A 25,011-nucleotide genomic window follows, 5' to 3' on the forward strand; every position below is an offset into this window, starting at 1 on the left:
TGAAGTTTGAGGGAATTGGGGGAATAAAGGGATCTTATGGGTTATTATTTAGTTGAGTCAAGTTTAAATGATGGAGCGGGTTTAAAAAATGATTTTGAGGGATAATTTCCGTCAAGACAAGGTTATATTTAAAAACTTTAAGGATGGGAGGGCTATTTTTTTTATCCAAAATAAATTCGGAGGATATTTTTAGCCCTTTTTTTCAAAATAGAGGAGTATTTTTTATCCTTTTCCCTTAGAAAAAATATATTTAAAATATAAACGTTATAGTTTGTTGGACGGTAAAAAAGTAAATTTTATGAATCTATGGCGGTAATGTACCTACCACACGGAGTGACGGAGGTTACCAAATTAGTAACCACTAGTAAGTAATGATTTCGTTGAGAAAGTGACAAAAATGGTGTCTCATTTTGAGGCAGGTTCAAAATAATGCCTTAAGTATGCACTAAACAATTTTGATTTTTTAAGTTTGTCAAAAGCTAACATTTCTAGTCCTCGTCAAACATTTAACAATTCATGTTCGTCGAAATCAATGAAATAATTTAATTAACATTATCAATTCTCCACGAACCACGCGCACTACTAGTTACTACCTTACAACTATCATCACCGATCACTATCACAGTTAGTTGTTGCCACTAGTTTTCAGAATTCAGCGTGCGATTCATCAGAAAAATAATTTAACTACTCCTCTATCCCAATTTATGTGGCACAATTTGAATTTCGAGAGCCAAACAGTTTAATCTTAACCGTGATTCGTATACGAGATCTTTAAGTTTTTTGAAATAAAAGTTACATATCTAATAATTACGTAAAAAATACTATAAGTCACAATGATTGATAATTCAAAATGTATAAAAGATAGTATATGAAAAAATAACGTTTAAGAAAGACTTATTTAAATCTAAAAATTCGAAAGATGACACATACTAAATTGGAACGGTGAGAGTAATATTTTATTATTAATATCTTATGAATTATTATCAATTTTGGTTGAAATTTTTATTTTATATTCAATAACATTTAAATACTTAAAAATAAATAACTTTAGTTATGCAGTATTCAAATTAAAAAAACAATACTTACTAGTAGTAATTAGTTTAGATTGAGACATCTTAAGGCAGTATATGGCAGCAGCAGAACGAATAAGATGAACCTTTCATCTTGGCTCAATAATAAGGGACAAACAATGTCCGCCTTTAGCTCAGTACTAGCTTGTTCAATTACCTATCATAATGGCTTCTTTAAAACCCTTGCAACTATGAAAAATAGAAAGCAAACCTTAACTGTATCATCATCATTCTCTATTCCTTTCAATAATGAATTGAAGAAATCAATGGAAGAATTGGTTCCAATTGTTTCAAGCAGACGAGCTGTAAATGTATCGATTTTAACGGTGTTATTATGGGACACTTTATCGTGCTTTATTGCTATGGCTAATGGTGAAGTGTTAGAGGTAGAAAGATATACGGATTCAGTTGAAGGTTTCACTCTCCTCAGACCTTCTTCTTGGATTAAGGTCCACTTTTGTCCATAACTTTTCCAAATTAATCGAGGATTGATTCTTGTAATTGTAGCTTTCCTTTCCATTAGGGTGATAGTACTCCCTCCTTTCAAAATAAGTGTCCAATTAAGCCTTTTTATTTTGGTTCAAAATAAGTGTCTACTTGCATAATCCAAGAGTTAACTCCATTTTTTAAATTTGCTCGTATTTGCTCAAGGCAATAAATAGGCAAGAGTATAGTTTAGTCAAAATATCTTTCTTTTCTAGGAGTTTGTGTTTTTCTTGAGGGACGTGTAAAAAAGCTAAGTGGACACTTATTTTGAACTGGAGGGAGTAATTTGTTTTCCCTATTTTCACTAATTAATCAGCTACCAAAACGCATTCTGCTTTTTGTATGCTTAGATTTATTGTAAACTATATTAGACTATTCGGCAAGCTTCTTTGAAGTTCAAAGTGTTTTTTTTTTTAAATTTAAAAAGGTACTTATTTTAAAGAGTTTAGGTGTTTGGCCATGCTTTTGGGAAAAGAAAAAAAGAAATATAAGTGTTTTTGAGTGTAGTAGCATAAGTTGATTTTCATAAGCTGAAAAAAGTAAGTTTTTGATGCACTTTTGGGACGTTGGTCAAGCACAAATTGCTGCTCTAATATTGGAAAAAAATGCTTTTCAAATTGATTTGCCAAACATACACGGCTACTTTCCAAAAGTACTTTTTCGAAAAGCAGTTACGACAAAAAAACTTCCCAAAATAAACAGATTATGGAAGCTTGCCCAAACAAGCTAATATTGTGCTTTTTGTATGCTTGCACTAGTTGTAAACTGTACTTGTACTTAGTTTGCTACTCATACTCCTAAACTATGCTGGATTTCTATTACCCTGAACTACAAATTTTCAATGTTGATTACCACCCTACACCAAAATTATTATCCTGACTGATGTTGGGAAAATCCTTACTCTATCACGTAGACACGCACATACACACAATGGAAAGGAAGGAAAAAAAAAAAAAGAACTCCCAGAGTTATACCAGATAGGAGGTTTTGGGTACTGATTGTGCTGTTATTGGGTTCTATAGGTTGATAAAGCTGGGGCAACTGCCCTGTTTCAGGATACAAACAAGGGATCAAACAATGTGGGGGTTGTGGTTATCCCTGTAAAAATAACAACCCTTAGCCAATTCGGGAATCCACAATTTGTGGCAGATAAGCTAATTCTGGCTGAAAAGCGCAAGGTCAGTGTCCTTTTTATTTTTGCTGTTCTTCTGTTTCTCTTTTTTTTTTTCTTTTTTTCTTTTTCCTCTGTCTGTTTCGTAACTTATTTACTAATCATGGACACTATTCAACTAGCTTTAATGGATTTTGACAAAGTATTTGGCTATAAGCAAAAGTAGGAGTATCGATGAGATTGAAATTCTATTGCAAATTGTTCACACATTTTGTTCTCATTATCTCAATTTCCTTGGCACTAGAGTATACTAGAGAACGCCAAGTGTTGATAATCCTTAAATACGGAATATTGAAATATCATAGCTTTATGATATTGAGGATTCACACACAGACCCCAGCTAGCTTGGGATTGAGCTTTTTTGTTGTTGTATCTCCATTTCCTTTGCAATGTCATTTTGTGTGGGAAAACAATTTGTATCTAGTAACTCATCTTTTAACTATAGGAGTTTTCTTAACTCACTTCAACAGCAAAGAAGATAAAGCGAGCTAAGGTAAATCTGTTGGGAATCACAGTTGTGGGGGGACAACGTGTAATCCAATTGTGAAACTAAAGAGATGAAGGGTAAAGGAGGGGAATCCTATCAGCGAGTGAGACATTTTAAGTTTGGATTTAATAGAAAGATGTGAAAGACTACTGGAAAAGAATAAATAAAATGAAATTATTTCAATGAACTGGAAAGTAAAATTTGAAAAAAGTGGATCGAGTGCTGCAATGCCTATTTATTCGACATCCCCAATTTTTGAATTCGTTTCTATGAGTGTTGGAAAATTTTGCTTTTACGCCCAAGCACTATTGGCAACTAACAGTACAATGTCCTTTTACTCTTAGGAAAGTACAAAGGAGGCTGAGGTAGTTGCAGTATCAGAGAGAACAGGAGAAGGAGGTCTTCAAGTGTATGAGTTTGAGTACAAGGTAGATAGCACCAGGGGAGGGATGAAGAGGATATTTTCTGCTGCATTTGTGGCGTCTGGAAAGCTCTATCTGCTAAATATAACTCACGCTGATGGGTTAGAAAGTCCTATTGAACCAGATAGAAGAAATACATTGGAACAGATTCTACATTCCTTTGACGTTGCTCCTTCCACTTAAATGGCATTAAGCTCATTTTTTTTTCTCACTGGGCTTCGCCCTGCATGCCTTCTGCTGGGACCAAAACCAAAGGTATGCCCGCAGGTTTTTCATTTCGAATGTTCTGTTGTAATTCTCTTACTTAATAGTGACTATCCTGTTTATCTTTGAAACAACCCTCAAATGCGTCTTGATGCGTAATTGTATGCGAGTGTTGGGTGAGTGACGAGAGAGTCTCAATTGGCTACTTAATTTTGTGTTTTATATGAAGTTCCCCTGTATAAAGGTAGTAAACTCCTGTTAGTGGACTGGTGGCTTGTTCTTGAGCGCTAGTAGTGGTTATTGATTAATGATTTCTTCTTGGGCAGCAAAGTCAAGCGCTTAAACTTAAAACTTTTCTCCATCAAATTGATCTGCGAATAGACCATATTGTGCTATTTGTCCTACTTACCCATTTGAAATATGTAATATTATCTTAATGATTTTGATCACATATGTTTTGAAGTCTAGCCGAAGTTTTAGGGCAGAAATTTGTCCAAATCTTTGGAACTCGTCAAAGTGCCAAATAGTTGGTGGTGGCTATTAAGGTCCATTTCATTCTAATAATAAATATATGTGTTTTAAGGCAAAGTAGGGGCTCTTTAAAGCTAGAGGTTCTCTAACTCTCACACTTATCCTAATCTATAGGTGAAAGTCTTGGGTGAACAAAGTTGGATACTTTGCTAACTGGTTGTTGTAGGCAATAGAACTGATAGTACAAGCACACACAGATACACTTTTTTATACAATGTATATATACACATGAATATCAGCTTGCAAAAGTCATTGATATGTGTATTTTATCCAGATGTACACAGTTTTAGCATTATAAGTAACATTGTAATCCATCTTTACCTACCTATTAAAAAAAGGAACAATGTAACCCATTTGCATCCTCGTTACTGACTCAGTCATTTTTTTTTCAGTTTTTTCTGTGTTCAGATTTGTTATTGCTCTCCCGCTCACTATTGAAGCACTCTCTCCTGAAAAATGCTTAGTTCTCGTTTTAGAATTTTCTAGCAGCCTATATACAGTTCATTCCTTATCATTTGATCAGTTCTCCTGGAAAACCTATGTCACAGTTAAATCAGCCAATGTTGGCTGAGGTGACCAAATGGTATTAACATGATAACGTGACAGCACTGCTTGTTGCCAACGTGAGGAAAGGACAAAGTATCAGTGAAGTTCATGACATCCTGAGATGATGGAGCGTTAGCTAAAAGCAACTTATTTTATATTTTTATTTTGTATTATATTGGTCTGATATGAACTTAAATTGGCAACACGGTCTAGTGAGGATTCATATAGCCGACCCCATTTTGATTGGAATTGATGCATAGTTGTTATTATCATCGTTGTCTTATGCCTAAGGAAGAACTTTCCAACGGGCTGCAGAGGAGATTGAGCCGTCTTTCTCGCATCAAAAGGAAGTGGATTATAGACCTTGGAGTAAATCTTGGATAGTAAGAGTGACATATGTGGTTCATTGAATTGGAGGCCTTATTGTTGAAAATGTAATTGCATAGTTGACATGTCTGCCTGCCTGCCCACTGTTTAGCTCGTGTTGAGAAAAATATGGACCAGGTTCAATGCTGGAGCTTTATTTCTTAAACTTCTGGTCTTCTCAGACAAGGCAGATCCAGAATTTTGATATAATGGGTTCAATCTGTAGGTTCTTATCATTGACCCATTACACTCTTGAAATTTTGGGTTCAACATCTATTATTTATTAAAATTTTAGCGATTTTAACGTATCTTTCTATGCTCCTCAAAAACGTTTGGTTCATATGAACCCAACACTTGTGTTCTCCGTCGGCCACTGTTCTTAGGATGAACTTTGTTTCCCTTAATCAATAACCAGGCAACAACATTTACTTTGAGGACGAAGGTGCTGCAACTATGAATATAAATTATACGCGTGGAATTGTATACGGTGTGGCACTAAGCCACTTAAGTACTAAAACACATACAAGAAATGAAAACTCAAAACACAATAACCTCAAGTATAGTCTAGTTTGTAGACAACGACATTTGACTAATGGAGTATAATTTAGTGGAAAGATGGTATAAGTGAAACTTCTTCAAAGCATTACTTCAAGGTTACAGAGAAGTCCATGTCTTCCCCTGTAAAGAACAGAACTGGCATCTATTCTAAAGTACCATCCTTAGGTGCGACATAGTTTAACTTACTACACTGACCACCGAGTATGCAATGACAGGAGTAGCAACTAATCTCCTATGCATCCCAAGAGATTTAGTTTGGACATGAATAAGATTTGAGATAATATTTGAAGATTGTTTCAATTAAGTGTTTGTTTATTAAATTGATCCATTATTTCAATTTCAAACTTGAAATATAGAATTTAAAAGTTGAAAAACAGATTTAGGAAGTGTTTGAATTTTTATTCATAAAACTTCAGCTTCAGTTTTATTCATGCTAAAAAAAATAAAAAAAAAAAAAAAAAAATCAACGTTGTTTTCATTCCAAACAGTGTCAATCAAATTGATCCATTATTTCAACTTTAAACTTAAAATATAGAATTTAAAAGTTTGGAGTACATATGGTGGACATTTTTCGAGCTCGCTCACAAAACTTCAACTCCATTTTCATTTTCAAACACAACTTCAACTTCCAAATATTCTTTTTCTAACTTCAATAACAACTAATTTTATTGTTTCAACCACTGAATCAAGGAGACGCTTCCTTTGAGATAAAACAATATTTCCTACACTTCCTAACTTCAACATTAAAAGATCTTTTTAACATACACAATTCCTTCAAAGTTACTCCTAGAGATGACAATGTGATATTGATACCCGTAGATGCTCAAAAGTGTTCATCATTAACAGAATGGTTACACTTATTTTTATTTTCCCGCATACTGAAGCCCCTGAACCATCTCACTTTCTCCCAAACTCGGCGCAAGGACCCAGTTTCAGGTCTATGTTCAAGCATTCGGGATGCCTGTGCACCCTTTTTTTCGCCCAAACTCAGCTCAAGGACCCTGTTTCAGGTCTATGTCTAAGTATCCGATACGGCTGTGCAAACTTTTTTTCTTTTCTTTTTCAGAGGTTAATTTCTAGTGTATTTTGGAAAAACATGGTATTAGGTTGTTTAGCCTACTGCCAGCATTGTCTAGCGTGTGATATTGATGGCAGATCGGTTGTTGCGTAAATTTGTTGAGAGCACAAATGGCTGATTGTAAACTAACTAGAATGTTACATTCATTAGTGACCAAACACTGAATCTCTAAATAACAATCTTAGAGAGAAGTAAATACGATAGTATCACATATGAAATGTGGAGTTTTAATCAAAACAAGTGAAATGTCTTCCCAGTGAATGCAACAGCGAACAAGTATAGCACCCACAAGTGTTTTAGTCCATCCTTCCCTTCAAGATCCTCTCTGTCACTTCAGTTGGTGTCCTGCAACCACACATAGATTGGAACAAATAAGAGAGTACTGAAAATCTGAAACACCACTCACTTTAACTAATACTCCTTCCGCCCCAATTTATGAAATATAGTTTGACTAGGCATGACATTTAAGATAGAAGGAAGACTTTTGAAACTTGTGGTCTAAAACAAAGCCATAAATACTTATGTGGCTATAAATCATTTCATTAAAAGGGAAAGTTTTAAGTTAAATTATTTCTAAATATAGAAACGTATCATTCCTTTTGAGACAAACTAAAAAGGAAAGTGTATCACATAAATTGGGACTGAGGGAGTGATATAATGAAATATGTCATGATCCCCATTCCACCCCCACCAAGGATCAATAATTAAAAAAGGAAACGGAAAAGGAAAAAGGAAAAAGGAAAAAACGTGAGAGAGATGCATGAAGAGTGTTCAAATGTAGTACTCCACTGGAGCTGGACAATGCCTCACATAAAAGAGTGAAAAATGGCAGCCGAAGTACTTGATTTTTCAAAATAGAAGTGCAATAATAATTCCTTACGGACTCACAATTTGGGGAGAACCTCCAATATGCATCAACTACAAACTGTAACCAACCACCCTTTAGCCAAAAATGTTGCTCGGATCCTTAAAAAATGTCACCGGGTGTGACAAATCCTCCAAAAGTTATTCATATTTGGAGGGTAAACACAAGTTCGATGGTGTTTTTGGAGGATCCGAGAAACATAGTTTTTTGCCAAGCCCCTTCTCTCTAAGGCCTTAAGACTTATCGTCTTCCTAAACCCAGTTTCCCTAGTTCCCCAAGCTCCAAGTAAGGACCCATATCTCCAACATCTAAACCCGATCCCTTCATCAAAATCCCACCCAACCACCTCACCATGCGTAACAATGACATATCTTCTCTGTACTTCAGGCTCTTCTTTTCTATTTCTATTTTAGGAGAGCACTTTCTAAAATTACCTAACCCTCTAAACATGTTGGGCAACACACGGTTTTTTGTTGCCTTAAAGACCACCATCTTGGACGTAAATAGATGATGGATAATTTGAGGATCATATTTTGTTTCGGTTACAGACTCCGGTAGACACTTACTAAGAAGAGATGATCAAGAAAATAGGCATATGAAAGCATTTGAATACTTACACAACATAAACATGTCCTCCCCAACCACTTAAACAGTCACGGTCTACAGATGAAATCAGCGCCTGAGAGATGGTCTCAAACAATTCTTCCGGTCCCTGAAATGTTAACATACAATAAGAAGCCATACAGCCAATAAAAATAAGAAATAGGATGACGACAACAGAAGCAGTCCAAGAAGTAACAGAGAAAAATTCTAAAGCATGTACATGGAAAATTGGAAAGAAAGATCTGAACCTTGAGAGAAACTTAAATACGTGCTCTTACAATCAACATGAACAAAATTCACTTTGTTTGTTAGTCAAAATCATTTCGGTGATATTTTTTGATGAAGAAAAAATTGGGTAAGATATGCCAAAGTGGGTAGCCTTACCCGGATGTCTGATAACAGGTAAAGCCCGAAGGCTGTTCCCATCCCTGTCGGGGGAGATGCCAACCATCTCTCATTTCTACGAACTCAAAGATGCCAAAATCATTTCGGTGATATCACACAAAGATGACATCAAAACAATTTTCAAAGTGAATGAGTGGCTCAACCACCATACTTTATCTGGCTATCCCAATCATCTACACACACTGGTATTCTTACTCTACAACCAAAAGAATATGTGATAAAAATATTTTTTAATACTTCTTCGCACTATTACGGCTTAATCTTTGACTCTCATTCCAAACAGTCAAAAAGATGCATAGTGGTATAGTTTCACATGCTGCCATGTTCTCCTAGCCAATCCTCTGTGTTTCTAACAGAGGATAATTTCTCCCCCCTCCTCAACATCATCAAAGTCTCATCAAGTAAAAGAGTACAACATTCCACAACCGTGTTGTGAACTGACAATATAATAAAATGTGATTTGTAAAACTGAAAATGTTTGTATTTCCCATATCTATTGATTTGTCGACCCATCAAGCAGCGTCTGCTAGAAAAAATCAAGACGTCAAATCTGCCAGCAGTTTTGTTAAATCAAAACAGAGAACAGCTATTATGGGGACTCCAATTTTTTTTCTCCAAGCATATGTCTACCATATAGAGTAATCCCCAACTGCCAGCTGAAGAACCAAATAAAAGCAGCACTTCAGCAACTCGGATGATTATTTCCATTACACAAGAAAAATATTGACCTGTGATATATGGCACTCAAGCTAGAAGCGGATTATGTAGTTATAAAGCAAAAAGGAAAGCAAGAGCAGTAACAAACCATGTCGGGCTTGTACATGGCCTCACAGGCACCGTAAAGTGATTCAGATGCAGTGCCGGAAACAACAAAATCTTTTGCGAGCTCCCTGCACGACAAGCATTACATCTAAGTAGCAATACTATAAGCATGTAATGCCATGGGGACCCTGGCAGAGTACATAAGGCTCCAAATTTTAGAACTTGAAGCAGTAAAAAGAAACTCAACATACTTTGCCCCAATAGAGTCCATTGTGCAAATAAAAGGCTTGTCATCATCTCCTAATCCAGCAATTACAGGTTGGCACAAGTATGGACCAAACCTAGACAAAACCAAATGGATAATGAAGTTAACAACAAGTTGAAGAAGTATCGATCAAGGGTGACAAAACCAAAAACCCAGACTGGATTTAACAGTTTTTGTCCAACTAAACAGCTATTTGGACTGATCATTTTTCGTTTAGTTCGTTGAGTCCAAATTCCAAGGTTAAGCTGGATTAATTTTTGAGCTCAAATACGAACAGTAGATGTTCGACAAGAAAGTTTGAGAGCTTTCCTTGATTATCTAATTAACAACTTCATATGGGTCATACCTTCAAAATCAACGCATGTGATGTCTAAAACATGTCTTTGGTTTTTGGGGGGGGGGGGGGAGGGGAAGAGATTGCAAGCGGTGGAATTAGATTTTTTTAGAATAAGGTATGAAAAATTAAGCAAAAGTAAGAACACATCACCTCATGTTTTTTTGAGACTGGTAACATAAGAACACATCACCTCATGTGATTTCTACCCAAATTAATATCTGATTCTTCTTCTTTTTTTTTTTTTTTTTCCCATGCACATCCTCCTATCTTGAGCAAACTTTGTTTGGATATGATGTAGGAATATTTTCACACTAAAGAGTCCTTTCTGCTCTCCTCTGAGTTGTTGTTACTCATTCTTAGCATCTCTTTTCTCTCTATTCTCCTCTCTTTCTTCTAATTCAATAAATGAAACCTCAGATCTAGTCTATTAAATGGAAAACAATGTCTCAGCCCACTCATCAGTTAAAGTCAACTTAAAACTAAGATCCAATGGATCATTAGCTAGTTTGAGCTTGAAATTGAAGGTTTGAACTTTCGGGCTCAAAAGAATTGTGGAACAACCCATCAAACATTAGCTTCTCTTTTTTTATATGATGGTGATACTGATATCCAGGCCTGCTTGCACTCACCTCTACTATTTCACCGGGGTACCTGCTACCTCCCATCAACATTTTTTACAGGGAAATTCTACTACCAAGGCTTAGGGAATGGGAAAGAATCACCTACTGTTTTTGCCTCAACTGGGATCTGAACCCGAGAGCTCATGGTTCTCCAGCCCCACTTTATTGATCACTAGGCCAGAACCTTGGTGCCTACAGCCCAGCAAGCAGTAGTTTGTGTCATATTTGTGCTTGCCTCAACATTATTACATACGTTTAATCAACCAATACTCTTTGGAGTTCAACTTGGCTTGATAGGAATACATCTAAGAAAAGGACCGGTGCCAACAAAGATTTGAATGTATCCAAAAAAAAAAAAAAAAAAACAATACTATTCTGGGGCAAAATATTTTCATGATCTATCTTCTCAAATCTAAAGGATACAACAAGATATGGAGAAGAAAAATCTTTCACAACTTTAAATGTGCTTAAATAACCTTTTTCTAATGATCAAGAAATTCGCCTGTGGCAAACCCTTAGGACCAACTGAAGCCTCTGAAACTCGGGTCCTCCCTCTACCCTTCTCCACTTAAATCTAAGCTTAGTTCGCATGGTGCAGGGCTCAAACCTATAACCTAAGTCATAAGCCCCTCAACCTTTGTCTTGAACTAAGCCCTGAGGGCAAGGTGTGCTTGAGTTGCTTGCATCTTATTTCAAGTTGTTTTTTTCCCCATAAATCAACATATTTCAGGAAGTATTGTACACACAAAGAGGTATAATGTCCCCACAACTAGGTTCCTGCAATTTCTCACACTAAGCAGACATATAGATTGTGCAACAATACAAGTGTACACTTTACGGCAGTACTTTACTGCTACCAATGAAGCAATGCTCCATAATGACATCTTAGTAAACAAAACTAAAGACAGAGATAAGAAAAGACTTTCCAATATATTCTTGTACGGGAACATGAAAAAAATCAAAATGAGCTGTTATTTCCCTTTGCCAACAACAATTCTTTTTCTTTTTCTTTTTTTTTTTCTTTGAAATTTGTTTGTTTTTATTTTTATAAAAAGACTTTCCATGTAAGGATGCTCTAGTAGCTGAAATGATATCTTTTGGTAATAAAAACAGGCAAGGGGAATATATATGTTCATACTTTGCCAAGATTCTGAAATAGGTGTAAGATTCTTCTATATTCTATAGCACACTGATAAGGAACCATGAGCTGAAGGGCCTAGTTCTTTGTTACCTGCTAATCTTATTACTACTCATTGATAAGTTTTCAAATAAAATGCCAATAAAACAAACTTAGAAGGCTAAAGCACCAATTGGATGCACACTTTTCCACTTTTTTTTTTTTGGGAAACAGGTCACACTTTTCCACTTTGTAGGTGTCCTAAATATTATACTTTTCTATAGAAGTTCTTAAAATGGAAAAATATATGTGACGAAAAGAATTTAGAAATGGGGCACTACATAAGTAGAATGACCTGTAAGTCTGGTCGCAAACTTTTTACTTTTCTACGATCTACAACTAAAATGGAGTTAGGTTCCCTCTTATATTCTGTATTTTTGGCTCAATGGAAAAGAGAAAAAGGCAGAAATGAAAAGAAGAGGGGAATAAGATCCCATCTTATTCTCTACTTAGGGGCTATTACTCTCTCTGAAGAATTTCTTTTTAATGAGTTTAGCCATGCACCCACGTAGAAAGAAGAGGCAGTAGCAAGCGTCATTAAACCGTAAGGTGGGAAAGAAATAGTACGGTTTTGAAGGGTCCTGGTATAATGGATGAAAGAAACAGATCGAAATGTTTCTGATGCTTGTATATTTTTAGATTTCAATATGCTTCAAAAGTTCTCAAAACTGCTTTTCACTTTGAAGGCAGTCATTTAACCACTTTATATCAACTAAAAACCATCTCCTCAACTCTCAGTAAACATTATTCATAATCAAGAAACATCCAGTGATGACTTAAATACCATGTAATCTTCAGCAAATAAACGTTAACATTGTCAAAGAACATATAAATAGTTACCAACCTTTTCTCATAAAGCATAGCAGAGACGAGGCTGGCAAAAGTCTCAGGCTTCATATCTCTCTCTTCTCTAAGCTCATATAGCTTGTGACGGAAGACAAGCCTCTGATACCTAAAGAAACCGTAATCAAAAGCACATATCCGTGAGCATAATCCCAACAAATCAAACTAATAAAGAGATGGTGCTACACTCCTTCCCCATCCCACAATCAACAAGAAAGCAACACCAAATTAAAAATGTGAAAATAGAAACAGTTTCACCCTTTACTGTCCACTCCCCACACCCCCAACCCACAGGAAGCATCTTAATCAGTAATCGCTAACTCTAAACTCCAACTTAAAATTCCACGCATAAAATTTCTAAGCAAATATACTTTTCCAATTAACGTGCTCTATATATCTTTCGAAAATAAAGAAATGGGTCCTTAAAATGATCATAATTTCTATATGAAAAAAAAGGCCCAATACAATTAGCAAGCAGGAAAAATAGTAATAACAACAACAACCATGCCTAAAACCCAAACAAGTTGCGGTCGGCTATAAGAATCTCAACTTCTACATTTAAGTTCATTTTATATCATTATCATATTAGATAAAATAAAAGTGAAAATTAGGTTAAATAATAACAATAATAATAATAGAAGCTCTCCAACAGTATAAAATCAACTACTAGTAAATATCACATATATGGATCTTTTTCTTCCATTATGCCCTATCTTTAGCTAGTTTAAACAGTAATTAAAGGGGAGTAAATTAAAGAAATTACAGTGTTTGTGTATCAGTAGCCAAGCCAGAAAGACCAATAAAAAGCTTGTCATGTATTTTATAAATCCTTTGGAAATCAGTAGCAATTGTCTGCAACTGTACACCAAGACGTCTGTCACTCGCTATAGCGAAACAGTTTTTCCCAACCATCGCTACCAAAGCACTTCCATTATACTCAAAGATCTGTACATAAAATTAAAACAAAAATTAGAGAAATACACTATTTTTTAGGTTTAAAATTCGATCTGAATAAAACGAGGCAGGTTTTACAATAATTTGTGGAGTTAAGAGGATTGATGAAGAAGAATAACTTACCGACATTGAAGACTGATTACAGAGACGAATCGGAAATTTTGCGGAATGCTCTTTGCTAATGAAGAGAGACTGTGTTTTGATGTCTTGGAGAACACTTCAGTTGTATATTTAGAAGAGAACAAGGGTAAAAATGTCCTGAAATTATTATTCTAAAAAGGGTAAAGGGGCAAAAATGGGGCAAAAATATCCTCCACTTAACTTTAGAAAAAAAAAGCTAAAAATATCCTAAAATTTGAACAAAAAATCTCCTATAACTCTTATTTTTAAGTTTATTTAAACCTGCCTACATAAAAAAATCCATATACGACCAACTTGTTCCCGAGTCTCACATCGGGAGCCATAACATGATGTAATTTTTATTTAGTTGGATCGAATTTAAATAAAGCGGGTTTAAAAATTAAATCAGGTTATGTTGGGGATTTTCATTAATATAGGGTTATATTAATGACGTAAAGGATATTTTTGACCCAAATTTATAATGGAGGATATTTTTAGTCTTTTTTTTAAAGTAGAGGGGCATTTTCAACCCTTTTCCCTTAAAAAAAAAAAAAGAGCACTTACATTTAGGAACCGTTTGGCCATGAAAATTTCCCCTTTTTCAGTTTGTTTGAGAATTAGCATTTGCCATGAAAATTCCAAATACCACAACTATAACCAAACACAACTTCAAAATTTCAAATAAAGTGAAAAATATTTGATTTTCATGGCCAAACATCTACTTAATATTTGTTTTTTGGTATAAGAAAGTCTTTATTGTCATCTAAGTGTAATAAAATATGCCCCTTAATTATTACTCCCTCCGTCCGTTTTTAATTGGTTAATATATTAAAAATAAATGTTCACTTTTACTTAATCAGCTTGAAAACTAAAGATAATTTATCATTTCATATTCATACTCTTATAGTATTAATTATTGTGTTGGAAATTGTGAGAAATGATTAGTGACTACACGACTTTTAAACTATGTTGATTGATTATTATTTAGATAATTTATAATAATTAGTGTTAATATATTAAAATTATCATTTTATTTATATCGCTTCTTACTGGGTGTCTATGAGAGAAGTCAAACATGGATAAAAATTTATCAAGTTTAGTGAATAAGGTATTTTTAGATTTGATACGATATGTGGAAGAGCTCGGGTTACAATTGTTCTAAGCACAAAAGGAAACATTTGTAATTTGTAAAGAAAAATAACTTCACAAAAGGAAACATTTGTAATTTGTAAAGAAAAATAACTTACCAGTCGAACTTTTACTAATGAATAGACTGTGTTTGGACCTTTTGATGCCTGGCAGAACAATTTAATTCCAGGATCATATGTTAGATGAATTTTGCAACTTTTCTCATTTTCTACGATTATGTATTTTCTTTTTTCTTTCTGTATAGGTTTAAGCTTGTTTGGCCCATGGAAGCTTACTTTGAGAATTACCTCTTCTGAAAATAATTTTTTTGAAAAAATATTTGAAAAGAATAGCAGTTTGTGTTGATTAATAATTTAAGATGTGTTTTTGTTATTTCTTTAATCCTAAAATATTTGTCATTTTTTGCTTTTGGAGATTTAATTATATGAACTTTGATAATATATTAAGATATATTCTTTCCCCATATTGATACAAGGAGAACTATAACTTATAATACTTTCCGTATATACTTCGAATATCTAATTTTAATTTTAAAATATTAAATAAATCTAATCTAAATTAACTATGAAGATTAGTTGAAATAGACTCTAGAAGCGAAAAGTGACAAATATGTCTAAACAGATGGAGTACTAATTTGTGTTTAACCAATACTTTTCCACATTCCCCGATGAAAGTAATGAAAACAAGTTCCATACTTACATTTTACCCTTATTCTCTCTCTCTCTCTCTCTCTCTCTTTTAATGGAAAATTGCCTTTTACCCTTATTCTCTCCTCTCACCCTCCAACACAGTTTGTTTCCATCTCCACCACCCCATACTCCTACCCTATAGTGTTTGCCTAAATTGTTATTTTTGGCATAATATTTTAAGAAAACTACTTATTTTCTAATACCAAAAATATTTTTCTTCAGATGAATACTTTATAGAGTTTAAATTATATACATCGTCAATATAATTTTTATAACATTTTTTGCGCGGAGTGCCCTTTCGTTTAAAATATTTTTCTTCATATTTGAAATCTTTAAAATTTGCACAACTAGGTTCTTGAACCCACGTAAAATTTTAAAAAAATTCGAATAGTTTTTATAGGACCCGTATTTTTGTTAAGTTATATACATCGTCAATATAATTTTTATAATACTATCATATCGTTCAAAGCATATCTAGAGGCAAGCCCATTAAAATGTGCGATTTATAATCTTCAAACTAAAGACATATTATCTACTACAAGTTACAAGTTAATATGTATGATTTACGTGTAAAAAAATGTATATTGACAATATATATAACTGGAAGAAATTTCAACCCCATACAATCCACCCCAAAGCAGCTTTAAACCGCCTTGCGAATTTTTTTTAAAATGGCGCGTGGGTTCACAAAGCCTAACACGAAAAGATAGAAATTTAAAAGCTCAATGCACTATCATATCGTTCAAAGCATATCTAGAGGCAAGCCCATTAAAATGTGCGATTTATAATCTTCAAACTAAAGACATATTATCCACTACAAGTTACAAGTTAATATGTATGATTTACGTGTAAAAAAATGTATATTGACAATATATATAACTTTCCACCCCAAAGGAATGGTTAGGTCACAAAGCCTAACACGAAAAGGGCAGCTCGATGCACATCCCGCGCTAGCAGATTCAAGGAGAGGCCGCACCCAAAGGGGTGTAATTTAGACAACATACTCTAATACAAGCATCAGTGACTGCTTCCACATTGGAACCCTTGTCCTGTATATCACACAAAGACAACTTTACCGTGCACAAAACCTAACACAAAGCAACTTGTAATTGGTATACAGGGAGCTGGGACAAAATCTTTTAGGTATGTTCAATAACTTCTCATATTTCCACTCTTCTACCATTATAAACGTAATTTATAAGGATTAAACCTCGTCCCTATAAGTGAAAAAACCGTCCAAATACCAACTATCAGATTTAATTTACATGCAGAATAAATTAACCTACGACAATCACAGTCCATATATCAGATTCCTAACTGTATAGTAATGCTGCTGCCTACCATCTACCATCTACCATCTACCGTGGTTTCCAGACCAACCACCCTTAATTTACCAATGTACAGCTAAACAGATGACATGTTACATGTGGTTGCATTTCACAGGACATCAAATTCTTCAATTGAAGAAAAACCTCTATTTTTTATGTGCACCTAATTCTCACATCATGTATTCCACTCTTACAGACCAGCTTCGTCGCTGTTTTCACCAGGTTATTTACCAACAGCCCACAATCGCAACCGTGCGGTCTCAAAGTTCCAACAGCCCACAACCGCATCCGTGCGGTCTCAAAGTTTTCATTTCAGACAAATGGTACAGAAACAAGCTCATATTGAGAAGCTCAACATGAAAAATAGAGTACAGATGCTTCAGGAAGTGCGGGACGCGACACTTGCATTATTGCTTAAAGGGCTAATAGGACTCTGTGGACGACAAGTTTCGGCTTTCACAAGGTTTATCTGATCTCTGGCAGCCAAAACATTCCCGGCATTTTGAAGTATCACAGATTTAATCCCGTTCGATACCATTTGAGAGCTACCAGAATCCTGCTTCCTTCTAAAAACGCCCCATAAATAGTGCTTGCTTCGGAATCCTGCCAACCAGTTTTCTCAAGCAACTCAGCAATGAACCATAAATAACAAAATCTAATGAAAACCAAGATCTCAGCTATTTGTGGTTCATTATTTATCTAATAAACCCTCCAGAACAAAATAACTGATTTTTTGGGGTGTTGCGCACCCCTTAAGAAAGTTAATTAATTACGTCAATCAAAGGATCATTTGGCAATATTACGTACTTTCTCCAAAATTTTCTTAAAAGTAGAAATAGTCAGCTTTGGGATTTGAAAACCTATTAGAGAGAAGGGTAACTTCCCAAATAATTAATTAATAACGTCTTTGGGCTTTGAAAAATTCATTTATTCTGGACCAAAAAAAAAAGTGTTAAAGACATTCATTTATTTTGGACTGGAGGGAGTATCAAGTAAAAACTTACTCCAGTGATGCAGGGGAAGCTCTGTGGATGTGAAAACCAAGAGCTCTGCATTTGTGACAACTGCTCGCAGAGCGAGTTCTTCACCGATCATTTGCTCAACCAAATAATCGTAATCCTGCTCGTATCTGTACTGAGAAAAATAAGATGACAACAAAGCGAACTTGATGAAAACTAAGCGTAAAATGGTGAAAATACAAAGTGATTACCTTGCATCCAAAGGAAAGAAATATAATGCAATGTTATCATCACTAGGCTCCGATGAATAAAAACTCTTAGGCCATATATCAGTTTTTGGAAGCATTTCCAAGTGAAGCGAAAGTGGAAATAACTTTGCTTCTTCAAAAACCCTTTGGCATGCTTTGACTGATAGGTGAGCTACAAGTCCACCAAGTGTCTGATACTCTTTGTTCACTGATAACTTAAAACCACCCCTGCCAGAAAAAAGTGCAAGAAAACAGACATTTTCATTCTCCATACTGATAAATATCACCCAAGAGAATAATCCATAAAATATCTCCTCACCTCCAAATAGGATCATAAACAGGTTGTGCTTTTTCCACGGCAGCATGAATAAAATCTTTCTTATCTATCACAGACATAGGATTAGATTTCTTCTTCTTATCACCTCCTAACTGACTATGCTCTACCAAATCCATTCCAGGATATTTCTCAACATCTTTCTGGGAAAACTTGTGGACTGTCCTTACTTCTACCTCAGCTATCAATGGAGGAACATCAAGTTTTGCTTCAGAACTTGCTTTAAGATGTCTTGAACTAGTGCAATTTTCAGGCGAGACGGGATCAGAATTCCTGATAGTAGATTCATTTGGCACCTCCACCTCACAATCATCACAGACCCAATAGACATCTTCATCAAATGTATCGGGAATTGTATCAAGGCAGTAGCTGCAGAGATTAAAAAAGGGAAGATTAACAAACTAAAGAAAGACATGAAAGGGTTAACCTAAAATTCTTATCAGTATTTATACACAATCATGCCGTAGAAAACGTAATTACGAAAAGGAAATGAAAGAAGTTGACACATGATACAGGTCGACTATGACTAGTAAAACCAGATCAACTGATGATCAAGACAAAGAACAAGAGAAAGAAGAAGAAGATAGAGAGACTAAGACACAAATTTAAATAACCAAGGAAACATTAGCATAAAATACTAAATACTAGGTACCTCCCATCAGTATACCATTAGAGATTCAAAGAATTGTAGATGGTAAACCATGAGGATAAACTCAACTTCAATGGTTAGTCCATTGAGTTGTTCATTAACTTGTGTTTCCCAAACCTATAAATTAGTCAAACCAGCATAATCGGCCTAAGGAAGCTAGAAACGATCTACTTATAGCCTAGGTGTAAGGGAAGAAGAGGCCCATCACACAATAAACCGAGTTGGGCTTTAAAAACAACCGAAATGGAAACTTGAACGTAATAGGGTGATGTGTGGCTGTCTTCTAAGGTGTGATCACACATAACAAGGAAATCTTGAGAGTCCAAATTCAGCCTCTTGTGCGTGCAGTTGACAATCTAGTTGGGCAACCACATAACAGTACATTCTCTCCAGCTTTGACTTGTGTGTATGGTTAATGTCCTGTTTGAGCGACTATACAACGATATTCCCGTCGAGAGAGTGGTGTAACTCAAGCTGTTGTGTGTGCAGTTGACGGGCTAGTTGTGCAACTGAATACAACAATTCATACCCAGTGAAATCCCATAAGTGAGTTCTAGGAAGGGTAGAGACTAGAGTGTACGCAGACCATACCCCTAGCTCGTGGAGGTAGAGGGTTGTTTCTGATAGACCGTCGGCTCAAGTAACGCATATCAAAGCAGGTGAAAAAGAGAATACCGAAGTAAAGAGGAGATAACAAATAATAAGGAAAGCATGACATAGCATTCAGTAAAAGAAACAGCAACACCAGTAGAATAAAGCGATAACCGAAGCACGAGACACAAAAAGTAGTAACAAAATCGAAGGACAAGAAACAACGGGAATAATGCTAAACTACGGGATAATGCTACTACTACTGGTATGAAACTGGTATGGTCCACCATACTACCACAAAGCCTATCCCGCAGGAAAGCGAGACAACGATCAACTACCTACTAACCTTCTACCCTAATCCGCGACCTCCATATCCTCCTTTCTAAGGTCATGCCCTCGGTAAGCTGAAGATGCGTTGTCTTGTCTAATCACGTCTTCCCAGTACTTCTTAGGTCTACCTCTACCTCTCCTTAAACTCGTCATTACCAACTCTCACACCTCCTCACTGGGGCGTTTGCGCCTCTCCTCTTCACAGGCCCGAACCATCTCAGTCTCGCTTCCCTTATCTTGTCCAATACAGAGGCCATTCCTACCTTATCCCCAATATCTTCATTCCTAATCTTATCCCTCCTAGTATGCCCACACATCCATTTCAGCATCCTCATTTCTGCAACTCTCATATTCTGAACATGAGAGTTCTTGACTAGCCAACACTTGACTAGCTAATTTGAACTTTGGCGCTATTTACATTATTGTGCGGGCAGTTGACTCATCAATTTACCAAGACATTCATAGAATCTCTCCCACAATTCTCCACCTACTTCTTCCAACTCAGAATCATCATAAAAATGACGAGTTCAAAATATTTCCTGCTGCGTGCAAAGGTCGATAAAGTGGTTTCAAAAAATCTCTTTTATTTCTCGTTTGATAAAAGTAATTCGTTTGGTGGATGGGGAGAAAAAACCACCAGTGATCTACCTTTATGAAGTTATGCATAGGGCTAAGGAGGCTATTCAAGAGTCATTTAATGACAACGAGAAGAAATATAAAAGAGTTTTTGAGATTATTGATAAAAGCTGGTTGGATCAACTTCATGAACTTTTGCATGCAGTTCGGAATATTTTGAACCCAGAACTCTTTTATGATAATTCCGAGTTGGATGTAGTATATTCAGAAGTGTGGAAGGGATCTTTTGAACATGTTGCTAAGTTGGTCCCTGATATTAATGAGCAAGATATTCTAACAGATCAACTTAGCACTTACAGGAATGCTAAGGGACTCTTTGAAACTCCAATGGTTATTAGATAAAGAAAGACAAGGTCACCAGGTGAGTGAGTGTTTCTATGTGTCTTTATAGCTTTAACTTTTAAGTGATTTCTTTATACTTATTAACTTTTGAATATTTGTTCTACTTCTAAAGTGGAATGGTGGAAGCAATATGGTTCTTGCACTCCACAATTCCAACAGTTTACAATCAAAGTTCTAAATCTAACTTGTAGCTCATCCGGATGTGAGAGGAATTGGAGTATGTTTGAACATGTAAGAAGAAAAATTCAATATATTAGTAAGCTAAGTTATATCTCAAGGCTCACAAATTGTTGAGACAATAAAGTGTGTTACCAATAATTAAAATATATATATATATATATATATATATATATATATATATATATATATATATATTATTACCAATTATGTTTATATTCTAAATTTAATGTATTACCCCTAATATGAGAATCTAAAATTTTGGTAAAAAGGAAAACTCGTGGTTAGAGGTTTCATGATGTAGCAGTAACTTAATCAAGTAATTGTCATTTATTAAAATTAGCCAATAACACTATGGTTGTTGGTAAAAAAGCTATTCAATTAATTTATTTAAAATTTATTATATTAATAGTTGAGTAAGAAATCAAATTAAAAACATTTACTAAAAAGAGAACTTTGATTGAGCTATAACTCAGCCTATTAATTACTTGCCACAACTTATTTGCAGATTCATACCAAGAAGAGAAAGACTCGAGCTAAAGTAGCTCAATGATCTAGTGTTCATTAACTATAACAGAGTATTGAAGCATTGCTACAACGCTCACAATTTGATCCAATTTTTTGGATGTGAGGCTAATGCATGGCTAACTGGAGTTCCTGAAAATCGTGAAGATGAAGAAGTATTTATAGAGATTCTAATTTCACTTGGGGTGGTGTTGCTGCAACAAGTGAAGTTGAGGAGAACATTAATGGTTTAAGGGGAGGTTTTCAAGCTTTCATAGTTTGCAGCGACTCATCTTAGTTCCATCATCAACTAACATATATACACGTTCCAGCCAGTGATAGAGATTCTTTTCACGTTCATGCAAACAACAAAGAAGAAATTTCATGCAAGAGAGCAAAATCGCAAAAAACAAAAGCTAATGAGAGATAGTAAAATGACTAAAAGTTATCACTGACATTTAGCAACAATCCAACTTACCGATGCACGGCAATATCCAAACATTTTACACAAAAAACAAAGGCGTTAGAGAATCCTTCGTCACCACACTGTAGACATATTGTCACCTGCACAACATGGCGAAATAAGTATTAAAATACACAGTTATATGCAAAGCATACATATGACGCTAAAGATCCAGGTACTATAAATAATGGGAAAGAAGTTATAGCAAGAAAGCAGATGTCACAGACTATAGGTTTAGGGCTGTAATGAGTCAAACAGTGTTATCAAAGGCGAAACTGACCAAATATTTACCTTAGCAAGTCAGTTGGGGCTTTAAGCGTAAAGCGCAAATGAAGTATGGACTTTAATAATGAAAAAGAGGCCCAAATGGAGAAAGAATACAAATATGCATGTGTAGTCCAAGTGTAATACTTATAAGCCAAAATGTGTAGCCTAGTGGTTAACGAAGGGGTTGAGAACTATGAGGTCTCATGTTCAAATCCTCGCTAGCCTAGCAAGCCCATTAAAATTTTAGCTGAAAATCAACTTTTTTGCGGATATTCTTTTTAAAGGGGAAAATCAAACACACTAGTGCTTTCTTCCTATCTGTCCAAGCCTTGGCGGAGGGAGTTTCCTGGTACATGTGCCGGTGGCAGTGGCGGAGCCAGAAATTTCGGGAAGGGTGTTCAAACTTTGAATAGGTAAATAATTTCTTTTTTTATGGATGGGTGCACATAAAATCTGACTATTAAACTACGTAATTTTAATAAGATTTGTTTATTTACAAAATTTCATAGGAAAAAAAGAAAGTTAAAGCCACACGGAGTTAATTGTGAATTGCGTAATTGCGTAATGTTAATAAGCAGAGTTTGTTGGTTTTCTTGTAAGTCAATCCATTCTGCTCACTGTAGTTTATGCAATTATAAAAAAATGACATTGAAGTAGAAACAATTCATACACAATAAAACCACATCTACTCATGAAATTCCTTATAAAAGGAAAAAAAAGTTGGGTATTCTTTTAGAAATACAAAGTAGGCTCATTCATATAAACTTTAAAAACATCAATGCTACTGAAAAATGAGAATTGAATCTAAAATAGCTACTCCCTCCGTCTCAAAAAGATTGTCTTAGTTTGACTTGACACGGAATTTAATAAACAAAGGAAGACTTTTGAAATGTGTGGTCCAAAACAAGCTTTAGATATTTATGTGGCCACAAATCAACTCATAAAGTTAAATTATTTCTAAATGTAGAAATGTGCCAATGTTTTTGGGACAAGCTAATAAGGAAAGTAAGACAATCTTTTTGGGCGGAGGGAGTATTATTTAAAAAACACCACCGAGAATCAAGTTTGGACTGCAGAGGATCATAAGCCTTTTGGAACAAACTTGACCGCTAGGCTAACTCGTTGACTTGTGACAAGGGTGTTCAAAAGATAATATATCATAGTATAAAATAGAATTTGACCTATATACACGTGTGATTTTCTACGTCTTGTCTTTTTCTGCCTTCCTTTTTTTTTTTTTAATTTTTTTTATTTTATTTATGACATGGGAACCCGGTACCGCTACCTTTCGGTGCGCACGAAACAAACCCGGCTCTCTGTGCAATAGCTCTTCTGCTTTAGTTTTCTTGCTATCCTAATGTTATTTCTGCTTTACTTGAGTCGAGGGTCTATCGGAAACGGCCGCTCTATCTGCCAAGGTAGGGGTAAGGTTTGCGTACACTCTACCCTCCCCATATCCCACTTGTATGTTGTTGTTGTTGTTCTATACACAATGTAATTTGATGGCAAAAGGTGTTCGGCGGGTGGCCATACTCCGCCCCTGACTGCTGGTGGTGGTGGTGGAGGTAGCAGGCAATGACTGACTTAGAAATTCAAATAAGGGGTTTTTTTTTTTTTTTTTTTTTTAAAAAAAAGTTATATCAAGGGATTCAACAACTTGTTTATATATATATATATATATATATATATATATATATATATAAGATTTTTACCCCATTTACATTGTATAATTTTTCAATGAAGGGGTTTTTGCACCCCTCGGCCCTTCCCATGTAGTAGGTGTTTTAGTGAAATTAGTCTAGGTGCGCGTAAGTTGTGACCCAAACACCACTGATATATATATATACACACACACAAAACTAACTGGAATTCTTGCAACTAAAATCAGAAAAACTACATTGAGAATACAATGACAGTCACCAGAGATAATTATTACTAGCTACATTTCAAAAATTAAAGAGAATTAAAAATGAAGCGAACAAAAGAACTAAAGAAGAAACTTAGAAACATACCATTGTGGAAACAGATACAAATTCAAGCAGCCAGAAACACCAGCTGTATAAGAGTTTTGAGGAATAATTAGAACACAAGAACTGTGTGTTGCTAATTAAGCTCAATCGTTAATGCAACTGTATATCTTAATTATCTTAGAATTGTTAATCCCTAGGTCCCATTTGACGTGGGGTGACAAAAGGGTAAATTGTGTCGAATTTGGACAAGTCACAATAAGGAAAATTTACAGGGTTTATAATATATACTCTCTGTTTCAATTTATGTGAATCTATTACTATTTGAAATTTACGACGTCGCTGTTTGACGTGCTTTTCTTACATTTTCTCTTAATTATTTGAATTATAAATTATCATGACTTATAGTACTTTTTATTTTATAAACTTTTTTATGTAATTTCTAAATATATAATTTTATTTTTATAAACTTGAAAAATCAATGTAGAAATTTACGGTCAAAGAAAGT

The 25,011-nt window shown here is 35.0% G+C and overlaps 3 protein-coding genes and 1 non-coding gene across 4 annotated transcripts; 1 reads left to right on the plus strand and 3 right to left on the minus strand.

Moving 5' to 3' along the window:
• The first annotated feature begins 1,117 nt into the window (after positions 1–1,117).
• LOC132060969 (psbP domain-containing protein 2, chloroplastic) lies at positions 1,118–3,834 on the plus strand. The gene is made up of 3 exons (XM_059453859.1): positions 1,118–1,519; positions 2,579–2,734; positions 3,559–3,834. The coding sequence occupies exons 1-3, from the start codon at positions 1,151–1,153 to the stop codon at positions 3,817–3,819; spliced, it is 786 nt and encodes a 261-aa protein (XP_059309842.1). The 5' UTR covers positions 1,118–1,150; the 3' UTR covers positions 3,820–3,834.
• Positions 3,835–7,032: 3,198 nt separating this feature from the next.
• On the minus strand, positions 7,033–14,026 carry LOC132060234 (proteasome subunit beta type-3-A-like). Its single transcript, XM_059453171.1, has 7 exons — positions 13,874–14,026; positions 13,560–13,741; positions 12,798–12,905; positions 9,806–9,895; positions 9,598–9,682; positions 8,402–8,496; positions 7,033–7,264 (listed from the first exon to the last, which is right to left on the minus strand). The coding sequence occupies exons 1-7, from the start codon at positions 13,877–13,879 to the stop codon at positions 7,216–7,218; spliced, it is 615 nt and encodes a 204-aa protein (XP_059309154.1). The 5' UTR covers positions 13,880–14,026; the 3' UTR covers positions 7,033–7,215.
• Positions 8,731–8,857, minus strand: LOC132061722 (U6atac minor spliceosomal RNA). Its single transcript, XR_009416142.1, has one exon. It is a non-coding gene; the product is annotated as a U6atac minor spliceosomal RNA (small nuclear RNA).
• Positions 14,027–16,932: 2,906 nt separating the features above from the next.
• LOC132060235 (uncharacterized) lies at positions 16,933–24,747 on the minus strand. The gene is made up of 6 exons (XM_059453172.1): positions 24,549–24,747; positions 22,285–22,370; positions 18,563–18,946; positions 18,247–18,471; positions 18,041–18,165; positions 16,933–17,639 (listed from the first exon to the last, which is right to left on the minus strand). Exons 1-6 carry the CDS (start codon positions 24,549–24,551, stop codon positions 17,416–17,418), a joined length of 1,047 nt encoding a protein of 348 aa, XP_059309155.1. The 5' UTR covers positions 24,552–24,747; the 3' UTR covers positions 16,933–17,415.
• Between the last annotated feature and the right edge of the window lie 264 nt (positions 24,748–25,011).

Source organism: Lycium ferocissimum, chromosome 6 (genome assembly GCF_029784015.1).
Source record: "Lycium ferocissimum isolate CSIRO_LF1 chromosome 6, AGI_CSIRO_Lferr_CH_V1, whole genome shotgun sequence".
NCBI classification, from domain to species: domain Eukaryota; kingdom Viridiplantae; phylum Streptophyta; class Magnoliopsida; order Solanales; family Solanaceae; genus Lycium; species Lycium ferocissimum.

What these genes read in the sequence shown, in the direction of transcription:
- LOC132060235 (XM_059453172.1), bottom strand. An exon ending in TTCTTTCCTTTGGATGCAAG is followed by an intron (nt 18,166 to 18,246) that starts GTAATCACTTTG and finishes TTCTCAGTACAG; the next exon opens with ATACGAGCAGGATTACGATT. An exon ending in GCTTCCCCTGCATCACTGGA is followed by an intron (nt 17,640 to 18,040) that starts GTAAGTTTTTAC and finishes ACTGGTTGGCAG; the next exon opens with GATTCCGAAGCAAGCACTAT.
- LOC132060234 (XM_059453171.1), bottom strand. An exon ending in GCTATGCTTTATGAGAAAAG is followed by an intron (nt 9,896 to 12,797) that starts GTTGGTAACTAT and finishes GGTTTTGTCTAG; the next exon opens with GTTTGGTCCATACTTGTGCC. An exon ending in CCATGTACAAGCCCGACATG is followed by an intron (nt 8,497 to 9,597) that starts GTTTGTTACTGC and finishes TTAACATTTCAG; the next exon opens with GGACCGGAAGAATTGTTTGA.
- LOC132060969 (XM_059453859.1), top strand. Translation starts at nt 1,151, where the DNA reads ATGAACCTTTCATCTTGGCTCAATAATAAGGGACAAACAATGTCCGCC. An exon ending in GACCTTCTTCTTGGATTAAG is followed by an intron (nt 1,520 to 2,578) that starts GTCCACTTTTGT and finishes TGGGTTCTATAG; the next exon opens with GTTGATAAAGCTGGGGCAAC. An exon ending in TTCTGGCTGAAAAGCGCAAG is followed by an intron (nt 2,735 to 3,558) that starts GTCAGTGTCCTT and finishes TTTTACTCTTAG; the next exon opens with GAAAGTACAAAGGAGGCTGA.